The 13,253-nt window shown below is 28.0% G+C and overlaps 1 protein-coding gene across 3 annotated transcripts in view; it reads left to right on the top strand.

The window, feature by feature from the left end:
* LOC117179165 overlaps nucleotides 1-13,253 on the top strand; it is a 717,982-nt gene that overhangs the window by 4,690 nt on the left and 700,039 nt on the right. For 2 of the 3 annotated variants that reach the window (XM_033370881.1, XM_033370880.1), the window contains exon 1: nucleotides 2,964-3,176. In XM_033370881.1, the coding sequence (XP_033226772.1) occupies nucleotides 3,075-3,176 (102 nt within the window). In that variant the 5' untranslated portion in view covers nucleotides 2,964-3,074. Of the gene's footprint in view, nucleotides 1-2,953; nucleotides 3,177-13,253 lie in introns of those variants that run through there. The other variant, XM_033370882.1, reaches the window with a different exon arrangement.

The raw sequence follows: 13,253 nt of genomic DNA, 5'->3' as shown, positions 1-13,253 counted from the left end.
AACACTTTCGGTTACAAATTCTACTGTTTCGTTTCAAAATTAAACTATTTTCTTAAAAATTAAATTTAATTGTTTTAAAATTCGTCTTTTGGCTTATAATTTTATAAATAGTGTTTTTGTACTGTTAACCTACTTTTTTTGGTAAATATTCTACTATCATATTTTTCTTTAAGAATTGAGTTTATTAGGTTAAAAATTATATTTTTGGTTGAAAAATTAATTATTTCATGGGGAATAGAAATATTTTGCTAAAAATTCGCCCTTTTTGTTTATATAAACTGTTTTTGATAAAAAAAAAACATACACTTTTTTTAAACGTCGTGAATAATATATTTTTTTTGTTTGAAATCTTAAATATCTTATGTTTTGTTACAAATTATAGGTATATCATTTGACCTAAGAATATAATCGTATGGCTTTTAATTTAAGCTTAATCTTTTTTGTTTCAGAATACGACCATTCCTTAAAAAATGTTAATATTTTGTTAAAGGCACATCTTTTTTATAAAAAATTCAACCGTTTTTTTTAAGAATTTAAATTTTTGGAAAGAAAATTAATCAATTTGGATTTAAATTTCTTTTTTTAAGTTAATAGTAATATTTCATATTTAAATGTAAGATTTTTGGTTCAAAATCCAACTTTTTGGGATGAAAATTAAACTTTCTTTTAAAAAAATCGTATTTTTCGTTCGAAAAATTTTTTAATGGTATTTTTATATTATTAATAGTTAAGAATTCGTCTCTTTTGGTTACAATTTTACTATTTATTTACAAGTTTTAGTATTGTGTTCAAAATTTAAATATTTCATTAAAAATTCGTCATATTTTATTGTCTAAAATTCAACTTTTTTTGTTGATTATTCAACTTTTTTCTAAAGAATTCGACTTCTTAACTTGAAAACTTGAAAATTTAAATATTTTGTAGAAAATTGAATTTTATATAGGGGGGGGGGGGGGGGGGGGGTCAATTTTATAAACTGTTAATATTTTTTTATTGAAACATCAAATTCATCTGTTTTACTAAAGCTTAAACTGCTTCGTTGGAACGATTCAAAAATTTGGTTAAAAGTTTATGTTTATTTAAAAAAAAACATATCTTCTTGTTTTAATGAGACGGTTTTCAATTGAAATATTTCATTTAGTTAAAATGGCTCTTTTTTATTAAAAATTCGACCATTTGGCCAGAAATTTAATTTAATTTGATTTTAATTTATATTTTAGGTATTTTGTTATTTCAACTATTTTATCGTAAACTTTTTATTCATTTCTCACTTGAAGTGAGTTATTATTTATTTCCATTCAGCAAAAATCATTTTTAAACAAATAATTATTTTTTATAGATATGTTTTTCTTTATTAATACTAGATTATTGCAGTTTTTTCTGAAATTTTGAAGTAAAAATTTGCGTTTTTTCTAAATATTAGAATTTTTGGTCTGTTTTTCTCTTGGAGATACTAATTAATTAACTAAATTTAGGAAAAATAATTGTTTTAACCAATTATGATCATTTATAACTATCTTCATCTAAAATAATGCCAGATAGTTACGGTTTTTTCTGAAAATTTTAACTTTGAATTACTTATTAACCGACTAACATAAGTAAAAAGTTGAAACAAATTTAGAAAAACAGCAAAGTTCGGATAATTGTCTAAGGAAAAATAATTAAAAACAATAATGAATTGTTCAGACATTTATGTTTCTTAAATTGCATTAATTATTATTGTATTCAGTAACTAAAAAGGTATCAAAAGTGAAAGATTGCACAGAAAACCGCAAATGCTAAAAATAATTATTGACCGCATTCTAATAAAAAAAAATTCGACAAAAAGAGAAACTTTTTTAGAAACTGCAATGTTCTAGTATTATTCTAAAAGAATATTATCGAAAATAATAATAAATTGTTTAAACAATTAGATTTGTTAAAATTAATTAGCCATGACTTCAATGTATTTGAAAAGTGGCATGAAAATTCGAAAAAAAATTTGAACCAGTTTTCTGAAACGGCTTTTCATGCCTCCTCAGAAATTTTACGATGAAATCATGTGCAATTTATTATTTTAGCATGTTTATTTTTTTTCTGTGTGCATATAAAAGCGATTATCGTAAATATTCAGGAGATAAGAAATCGAATTAATGTCATGTTAAGAAGGTGAATTATTTAAATTTTTCATGTAAACGAGTCTCGTAAATGTGTATAATTTAGCAATTTATAATTTATAACAAGTAAATATTTCCTATTAATTTACATAATAAGAATTCTTCCTCTTGCATAGTAAAATGCAATATTATGGCTTTACGGTTATAAAAAAAGCTTTATTTTTTCCTCAAATATAGCACAACTACGAAGTTTTCCTTTTGGTTTTTTGGCAACATTTCAAAAAGTAAACCCATCCAGTTCTTTTTTGAAACAAAATACAAGCATTTTTTTTAATCTGCCAAACCCCTGAATGTTCAATTTAAGCAAAAAAGTACAATGTACTCTAAAAAAATGGTTAGTTGGGACAATTATTCAGTTTGTAGGATATGGTACTGCCATTTTGTTAGTTGGGACAACCATTGACTTAGTTTCTCGTACTATCTGAATAGTCACGTCATCTAATGAAATTGTTGAACGCACTAATAATATAGGTGTACAAACTAATAAAATAGCAGTATAAACTAATAAAATATCAGTACCATATCCTACCAGATAATTGTTTGAACTAACCGTTTGTTTTAAAGTATAGCTACCGATCTGAAAAAATCAATAAGCAGCGATTATTTAAAATCAGAGGTAATTTTAAAAATCTAAAAAAAAAATACTTTGCAAGGGTTTCATCATAAGAAAATAATTTTTTACACGACCCTAATTTGTATATTTTATGTACCGAAAATGGTATAAAAATTTTGTAACTAGAGCGGAAGTTACCACCTGTGGGGATGCTTTTCAACATTGAATTTATCGACTGTTGCAGGCAAATTCATCCCTTGTACGGGGAGAAAGCTGGGCTTTTGGGGTATTGCGATCCGGTCGGTAATACGGAAAATTTTCCACCCGCTCCCAACATTGTCGTTGAGGGTGGAAGAATTGAGTTTATGCGCCCCTCACAAGATGGAACCACGGTTCCGCGAAGAAACACCATGTCGAGAGGATCCCAAACCTTCATCGACCACAAGGAAAAGTCTGACCCGGCTAAGGTAAGAAAAATTTCTCTTTAGCCATAAAATTTATTTATGTAGAAAAAAATCTTTAACGTCCGAATAAACGAATGCAGTTATAAATAAATAAAGGAGTTGTGTCAACTGAATCAGACGAGTTCATTCAACAGTTGTCACAATTTTTCGGAAACCCACCCTTTATATCATCAGGAGAACCAATTTTCGAAAATTATTTTTAATTAGTTACGAAAGTCATTATTAACTTCTGGAGAGAATCAGTTTTAAAAGAAACTAGTTTTCAAAGTAGTGAAGGTAACTAAAGGAAATTTTCCTATTTATTAAATCTATGGAATTTGCGGAATTCATGAAATTCAAAGAAGTCACGGAATTCGCGGAATTCATAGAATTCGCGATATTTATGGAATTCAAGGAATTCCTGTAATTCAAGGAATGCATGAAAATGACCGAATTCGCGGAATTCGTTTATTAAGTGGATTCGCGAAATTTTTGGCATCCACGAAATTCAAGGAATTAATAGGATTTAAGGAATCAGTGGAATTTAAGGAATTTATGGAATTTGAGAAATTAATGGAATTTAAGGAATTTATGGAATTTATGGAATTCATGGAATTTATGGAATTTATGGAACTCATAGAATTCCAGAAATTCGCGCAATACATGGAATTAATGAAATTAAAAGAATTTCAAAAATCTATGGAATTTGTGGAATTTATGAAATTTACAGAAATCACGGAATTTGCAGAATTCTTGGAATTCAAGAAATTCACAAAATTGATGAAAGTCACGGAATTAATGTCATTCAAGGAATTAATGAAAATCACAAAATTTTCGGAATTCAAGAAAATAAATAAATTCGTCGCATTCCTGGAAATAAGTGCATTCGCGAAATTTATGACATTCATAAAATTCAAAAAATTGTGGAATTTATGGAATTCGTGGAATACGCTTGATTTATAGAATAATCGGAATTATCGTAATTCATGGAATTCTCGGAATTCATAGAATTCAAGGAATTAACGGAATTGCACAATTTATATTAATGAAGGAATTCACGAACTTCAAGAAACACACGGAATTTATGGATTTCGTAGAAGTCCGTGAATAGCGTACATTCCATGAACTCTGTGATTATCCTAGATTCCGTAAACCCATAAATTTTACGAATTTCGTAAATTCCGTGAATTTTTTTTAATTGAATGAATTCCTGGAGTTCCGTGAATCGTTTGAATTACGTAAATTCTTTGAATTTCATGTATTTTTTGATTTCCGTAAATTCCTTGAATCTCGCGAATTCCTTGATTCTTGTGAATTCTTTAGATTCCGTGAATTCCGCAAATTACGTGATTCTCTGATTTTCTGGAATTTCGCGAATTCCGTGAATTTCATCATTTCCGTGATTTCTATAAATTCGGTGAATTTCTTAAATTAGATTAATTCCTCGAGTTCCGTGAATCGTTTGAATTGCGTAAATTGATTGAATTTCGTGTATTCCTTGATTTCCGTGAATTCTTTGTATTTCGTAAATGCCTTACATTTAGCGAATTCCTTCATTCCCGTGAAATCTTTAGATTCCGTAAATTCCGTAAATTGCGTAAATCCTCTGATTTTCTATAATTTCTCGAATTCTCTGATTTTCTAGAATTTCGTGAATTCCATCAATTTCTTGAATTCTCTAAATTGCGTAAATTCCCTATTTTTTTTTTAATGAAGTTCATTCCGTAGGTTCCATGAATTCCTTGAATTTGTTGAATTCCGTAAACTCAATGAATTCTCTGCATTTCTTGAATTATGTGAGTTTCCTGAATGCTGTTAATTCCATGAATTCTTTGAATGCCGTGAATTCTTTGAATTCCGCAAATGCCTTAAATTCCGTGAATTCTTTGAATCTTGTCAATTCTTTGCATATTGCGAATTACTCGAATTCCGACAGTATTATAAATTCTGTGAATTCATTGAATTTCAGAAATTCCGTGAAGTCCATGAAAATATTCTATAAATTTCGTAAATTCCATCATTTCCGTGAATTCCATAAATTTCATAAATTTTTTCAATTTCGTGATTTCCTTCACTTCCATGAATTCTTTGGATTCCGTGAATTCCATAAATTGCGTGATTTTCTTGAACTTCGTGAATTCCGTGAATTTCGCAAATTACGTGAAATCCTTGAATTCCCTGGGTTTTTCAATTCCTATAATTCATTGAATACCTTGAATTTCAGGAATTCTATGAATTCCTTGAATTTCGGGAATTCTATGAATTCATTGAATTTCGGGAATTCTATGAATTCCACGAGTTTCTTGTATTAATACCATACCAATGCTTGAATTCTAAGACTACAACATTATGTATTGTAGCGTAACCTTACGCTTCGGAAATAAACTTCCAATATACGAGTATCTAGTGTAGGTTTCCAACAGAAATTTTTTGAAATGTAATTTCAATCGTCCAACGAGGTTTTTATTTGTAATGTGTAATTTTGATAAAATATGAGGAAATTTAAAAAAAAACTTAAATTCTGGTAGATAAACAGTTTAATAGAATAAAAAATATATTAGTTGTTATGAGAGCAGAATGAATCAACATCCTGCTCCCGAAAGGATAACTCCAAAAGTTAATGTGAAGAATTCCTGAAAATTAAACCAAGAATATAACGACCAAATTTAGAAAACCACTATAAAATGTTCCAATTGTAATCTAAGAAAAACCTTTTCCTTCTAAGAAAAGAGAAGAAAAAATTCCCTTTCCGTCTGCACAGAAATAAGAGAGAGAAAAGAAAAATGAGAAGGCAACCTTATTATTATCAAATCCTCATCAAAAAACATTTGTTAAAGATTATTTCCAACGTTTCGGCACTCATACAGCAACCTTATCAAGTCAAAAAAAGAATAATAAATACATATTTTATTTTATTTAACATTCATTTCAGTAAAAGAGAAGTATTTAAAAAAACAGTCCTTCCAGTTTTCATCATCACCGTGAATGAATTTTTATTATGATTTCTATTTTTTTTATCTGAACCTTCTTAAACCATATGCCTAATCACTACTATTTCGCAATTTATAATAAAGCGAGGTTCTACGTACGCAAAATAAAACCTACATGATCTAAAAGAATATTTTTTATTTTGATGGTTAACATTAAAAAAAATGCTGCACAAGCTGTGCTCGATTTAGTTTTTTTACACAAAATTCCCCAAAGAGAAATAAATCCTACACAAACTAAAAAAAAATTTTCTTTCAATAGTCAGCGAAAAAAATTCTACACAAGCTTTTCTAGATTTAGTTTTCTCACGAAAATAAAACCTAAACAAACTAACTCCCACAAAAGGTATTCATTTAAGTAAATAAAACAGAAATTTGTAAACAAAAGTTCACTACTTTTCATTAAAAGTATGAATAACATCTGATTAAGATGACTTTAGATTTTTAAACGGAATTTTCCCAAAACATGTACCTGATCACTAATATTTGTCCATTTTGTATCAAAGCGAAGTAGTACTAATCTCCATAAAATTATTCGTTTATGAAATTAAGCCTACAAAATATAGTAAAATAAATGTAACAAAAACTAAAAGAACAACTTTTCTTTTGGTACTCGTCACAAAAAATGCTACACAAGCTGTTCTGGATTTAATTTTATTATACAAAATAAAACCCAGACAAAGTAACTCCTGTAAAAGGTATTTATTTAAGTAAAGAAACAGAAAATTTCTTAACAAAAGGGTTATCCACTATTTATTAACAGTGTAAAAGACCTGTTAATGTGATTTTAATCGTTTTTTTTTAGCTAAAGAATCTGAAAGCATATGTCTGATCAGTTTTGTTTCTCAAAGTATATTGTAGCGATTTTGTACTAATCTGACACAAATTAATCGTTCATCAAATTAAGCCTACAAATGAAATTGTTCACTTAATTTGCCAACGAAAAATAAATGCTATGCAAACGAAAAGAACTTTTCTTTTAATGGTTAGCATACAGAAGTGCTAGACATGGTGTGCCAGATTTAGTTTTCTGACACAAAATAACACATAGACAAATTAAATCCTATAAAAGGTATTCATTTAGGTAAAAGAAAAAGAAAATTGAGAAAAAATGTCCCCCACATTTTATTAACAGTCTAAATCACATGCTAATATGAATTTCATCTTTTTTTATCTGAACATTTTTAAATCATATGCCTAATCATTATTATTTTTCAAAGTATATTAAAGCGAGCTTTTACTAATCTCACATTAATTAATCGTTCATTAAATTGAGCCTCCATAAGATAGTGTAGACTTTATTTCCTAACAGGAAGTAAATCCTATACAAGCTAAAAAAAACACTTTTCTTTTAATGATTACCATAAGAAATGCTACACAATCTGTTCTAGATTTGGTTTTCTGACACCAAATAAAACCTAAATCAAAAAAATCATACGCATGGTATTCATTTTAGTAGAAGAAAAAGAAATTTTGTAAAAAGGGGTCCCTAAGTTTTCTTTAAAAGTGTAAATGATATGCTACTATAACTACAAATGTTTTTTTTTTTTAAATTAGAATCTTCTCAAGCTACATGCCTGATCACTATTTTTTCTTAAATTTTATTAGGAAGGGGTGGTATTAATCTCACACAAATTATTTGTTCATTAAATTATGTCTACACAAAAAAAAGAATAACTTTTGTTATAATGGTCAGCACCAAACAATGCGACACAAGCTGTACACCTGCTAATAATATCTGTAGAAGAAATTGGTTAAAAAACAGTCCCTCCACTTCTCAAAAATATATTGAATGACATGTTAATATTTACATGGTTCATTTTGGTAATTAGGAAATATTGTCAAGTTCTCTGATTGTCCTCTCCAAATGAATTCGGGTTATTATTAACAGTTATTAGCTTCATTTTATTTTTGCTCGAATAAATTTGTCGGCTGATTTCAACAGGACTTTGGATAGATTAACTTTAGATATCACTTGAATTCTTTCTGAGAAGTATTTTTCCTTAAAGGGCTATTTACCCTTTAGATTTTAAATAATAAATCACGATTGCAATCAGTTTTTATTTCATAACTCTTAAGTTATAGACAAGCTGTTGAGTCCCAAAAAATTTTAATTTAAGAAAAAAGCCAGTAACAACATTTAATTTTATTTTATTCCTGAAGAATTCCATTCAGAAAGAAGAATACGAAGTTAAAGAATTTGAAAAATTATTTTTCAAGAGTTCCAGGAGTTCTCATTGGAGTTCTTTCACACTTTTGTTCAGAATAATTTAATCTATAATATATAGTGTAGGTTTTTTGTGCACATTATTTTAGAAAATAAATTTTTTAATCTTAATAAGATCACTGTGTAAAATCAGCAGAATTTCTGCTTCATTTCATGATCTTAATTTTTAAATCAATCCTAAATTTTCTTTTAATGAACAACTGACAGAAATTCTTCGAACCTCTAAAGACAAGCCATTATGGAATGGTAGAAAAACAAAAATTTTTAAATCTACACAATGATGTAAATGTAAATTTGGCTATTCTAGCCAGATATCTTAAATTGTTTTTATTTTAACGCTAATATTTGTTTAAACAAATTCTTTTGGATAATTATTGAAAAGCAAGAAACTTTTAATAAAATCAATATTGGGCTTGTGAAAAGATTAATGTAATAGTTTTAACGCTGGATCAACAAAAATGGTTACAATAGCTATTTTATGCTGAATTGCACGGTTAGAAAAAGAGAATCGATATATCTATCTGAATAAGTATCCTTTCTGTATTAATCCACGGAAATAGTTCCACCATCAGTTCAAAAGCTTCAAAATTCAAAGAAGAAATTGAAAGGAAAGAAAATGTACGTTTTAATCCCCTCTGTAGATTTAAGTCTGGGATGGAAATAATTGAACTGATTAGAAAAAATCAATTGTATCTTTCGGTAAAATAATCAAAGTATCATCAACGATTTCAAAACCTTCCGGTAACATATTATGACTGAATTGGAAAACTGTTTGTTTCGTTAAAAAATGTATTCTTAAAAAAGATTTTGGAGTTTATTGATACACTGGTCGATTCCATTGTTGTGTCTTCTTCCAACCATGGTGTGTGTAATTAGCTGATGTTAATTGATATGAGCCAGATAAGAATTTAATTAGAAGGTGTTGAATTTTGTTGGTATACTGGTGCATAGTTGATTTGTTCCATCGTTCTATATTTTTCTGGTCATGATGTCTGTTTAGCTAAAGCTAATTGATTTTCACCAGATAAGCATTTCATTAGAAGATATTGGATTTTGTTAGTGTACTGGGCAACAGTTGGTTTGTTCCATTTTTGTATCTTTTTCCAACCGTGTTGTATGATTAGCCAAAATTATTGGTGTTGACCAGGTAAGGATGTAATTAGAAGATGTTGTATTCTGATTATATACTGTTCAGTAGTTGATTTGTTTCATTGTTGTATCTTTTTCCAACCATAATGTCTAATTAGCTGAAGTTAATGGATCTTAAATAGGTAAGCGTTTCATTATTAGATGTCAGATTTTGTTGGTTTACTGGTAAAAACTTGGTTTGTTCCATTGTTGTATCTTTTTCCAACCGTGTTGTATGATCAGCCAAAGTTAATTGGTGTTGCCTGCGTGAGGATTAAATTAGAAGAAGTTGGATTTTATTGTTATACTGGTCCATAGTTCATTTGTTTTATTGATGTATCCTTTTCGAAACGTGTTGTATGATTAGCTAAAGTTAATTGATATTGAACAGGTCAGCGTGTGATTAGGAGATGTTCAATTTTAACCCTCAGAAGCTATACCTCTCTTCAGTGACCTAAAGGTCATACAGGAGCTAATCTGGTTTACAGAATTGTTATCGTTTTGCACAGTCATTCAATTTAAATTTAAATAACAATATAAATATGTGATTCAGAGAGGAACATTTGAAATTTTCGCCTTCCCGATTTGTACCAGTATGACCTCTGAGGGTTATTGGTATACTGTTCGATAATTGGTTTGTTCCGTTGTCGTATCTTTTTCAAATTTGTTTATGTGATTAGCTAAAGTTAATTTGTGTTCACCAGGCAAGCCTTTAGTTAGAAGATATTGAATTTTGTTGGCATACTGGTCCATCACATTTTTGTATCTTCTTCCAACCATGCTGTATAATTAGTTGATTTAATTGATTTTGACAAGGTAAGAATTAAATTAGAAGATGTTCGAGGTTGCTCGTATAAGATTCCAAGTATATATTCATTGGACCTTTATACCATAAAGATTCCAAAACTTCAAATTGAATTCTCATCTCATGAACATCAATTACAATCACCTAATCATAAAATACGTTTCGAAGAAGATACAAACATCAAATAGACCTGTACCAATAATATCAAACATCTAATGAAGTTTTTACCTCATTAACACTAATTAACATCCTAGAGAGTACTATCAAAGTTCTTTAAAAAAATTATTTTTCAACTGAACCATCTTGAATGCGGGAGAACTGATCAAAGAAATTACAATGCTACCAACAATTGTTAAAAACATTTTTGAATTTAAAAATAAAAATAGACCTTTTAAAATAAGTTTCACCTCTCTTCTTGATGAGGGTGAAAGCCACAGAAATTCTGACACCGTCTCATATTCCCAGAGGATTTCACTGCGAGTGAGACTCGAATAATGAAAAAGGGTAGTCCAAAGTTTCGCCTCCGTCATGTATGATTTCGAGAAAGGTCGTGATGTTCGCGGCACAGATTCACAGTTGAACCCTTTCCTCAACCCTCCGTGTTATATTCATTAGACATAATTGATTTTCCCGATAGGGCGAGTAGGATTTCCATACTAAATTGGATTTCCAGAATATTCATCTCTCTCTTCACCTTTATCTCAACACCTCCACCGGTCTCTTTCTCTCGCATAGAGGCCGATTATTCCAAAATTAACGACATTTTGCGAAACTCGAAACCGCGTGCTGACAGCGCAATTTTAACGACTTAACGAAATAATGTTGTGATTCGAAGACACTTTCTCATCCCTTCCTATTCAATTCTTCCTTTGTCACTACCTAACTTTGCTGAAAATATTAAACACATTATAACCTTTGTAAGTTGCACCCCCTTAATCATTCATGAGGAAGGAAGTTGGAAGATCTAAGATGAAATATTTTAAATAAAAACTATGATAAATCAAAATTTATTACAGCTTAGGGGAAAGTCCGAACATTAATTTGATCTTATAGAAAAAAAATAATTTTCCCTTTAGGAAAAGGCGTCTATTGCTTTATAGTAAGATAATGCAATTTAAAACAACACAACTTTATTTATAACCAAGAAGCATGACGTCTTAATAAAATAAAATTAATTTTTTACCCAATAGTTGCATTTTTAACCAAGAAGATTGATTTAACACCAAAAAAGATGAATTCGGAACCAAAAAGGTGAATTTATGATCCAGGAAGAATAATTTATAAAAACACAGTTAAATGAAAAAAATGAATTTTTAACAAAGGAAATGAAAATGAACTTTGAATCAAGTAGATAAATTTCCAAATGAAAAGATAAGTTTTTAAATAGGAAAATAATTTCGTGCCATAAAAGAGGAATTTTCAAAAAAAAAGATAAAGTTTTAACTCAAAACTTAAATTCTCAGTTGAGAAAATTCATTTTTAACCGGTAAAGTTCAATTTTCAGTTGAAAAAAATCATTTCAAACCGGAAAAAAACGATTTTCCAAAAAAATGATTAAATTTTTAATCTAATAATTGGTAACTAAAAAAAATCTTTCAATTTTCATAAAACAGTTTAATTTAACAAAAAAAAAAAGGATTTTAAACAAAATTGGTGAATCCTCAAGCAGACTTTTTTTAGAGTTTCGACCAAATGAGATTACTTTTCAACTAAAAAGATGAATTTGAAACCAAGAAAATTAATTTCCTAACATAAGAGAAAAACGTTCATAAAATACATTCATGTTTAACCAAATAGTGGAATTTCAAACTAGAAATATAAATTTTCAACCAAAAATGGAAAAGTTAAACTTTTAGTAAAAAACTAAAGACAAAAAAATATATCGTAGAAAAATTAATTAAAGCTCTACCCAAAGGAACTGATTTTCAAAAAGAAAAAGTTTAACAAAACAGTTAAAATTTCAAACAAATAATTAAATTTTCAACAAGAAAGATGAGTTTTCAACCTAATAGTTAAATTTTTCACTAAAAAAAATTTGTTCATCCAAAAATTTAATAATTCAATTTTCAATAAAAATGAATTATTAAACAAATAAACGAAATTTTAACAAAGCAGTTAAAATCAATTTTCCACTAATAATGAAATTGTTTAATAATGAGTAATGAAACTTAATGTTTAAGATAACCAACAAACAAAAAATGAACTTGTATTCAAATAATTGAATTTTTAACTGAAAATAGAATCACTAAAATTGTCCATTATCAAAGTTAATTTAAAAAAGGTGAATTTTCAATTAATAAGATACATTTTTAATTCTATAATTCAATATTCAGCTATTAAGATAAATTTTTCGACCAAAAATGGAATCTTTAAATTATCAAACATATAAATTAATTTTTGATATAAGAACAAATATAAAAACAAATCAGAAACATTTTTAAAGCCTAAGATAAATTTTAAATCAAGAAGATTAATTCTCCACCGAAACGATGAATTATTAACAAAGTAAACGAATTTTGAACCATGTAGTAAAATATTTTCAACTGAAGAAGCTAACTTGTGAATCACAAAATTTTATTTTTAACCAAAAAAATAAATATAATGCAGAAAACAAATATTTGTTTAACAATAGTTTAATTGTGAACTAAACATATGATTTCCGATTAAGAGCATAACACCTTGAAGAAAAAAAGGATTTTTCAAAAAATAGTTTATCAAACCGGTTTTTGAATTTTTAACAAAAACATTAATTTTCAACCATGAAAGATTTTTCAGTCAATAAAGAAAAAAATTTCTCTGGAATATTTAAATGCTATTCCAAACAGTCAAATTTTCTACAAAAAAGTTGGATTTGATACGAGGGTAGTTCAATAAGTCCTTAGAATGAAGTATAAAAACAATTTTTTTTGGGTAAATTTTTTTTTATTTTCAACATAATCTCCTTGGAGCTCTAT

This window comes from Belonocnema kinseyi, chromosome 8 (assembly GCF_010883055.1).
Source record: "Belonocnema kinseyi isolate 2016_QV_RU_SX_M_011 chromosome 8, B_treatae_v1, whole genome shotgun sequence".
In the NCBI taxonomy this organism is placed as follows: domain Eukaryota; kingdom Metazoa; phylum Arthropoda; class Insecta; order Hymenoptera; family Cynipidae; genus Belonocnema; species Belonocnema kinseyi.
This window is presented reverse-complemented; position numbering and strand designations above follow the sequence as displayed.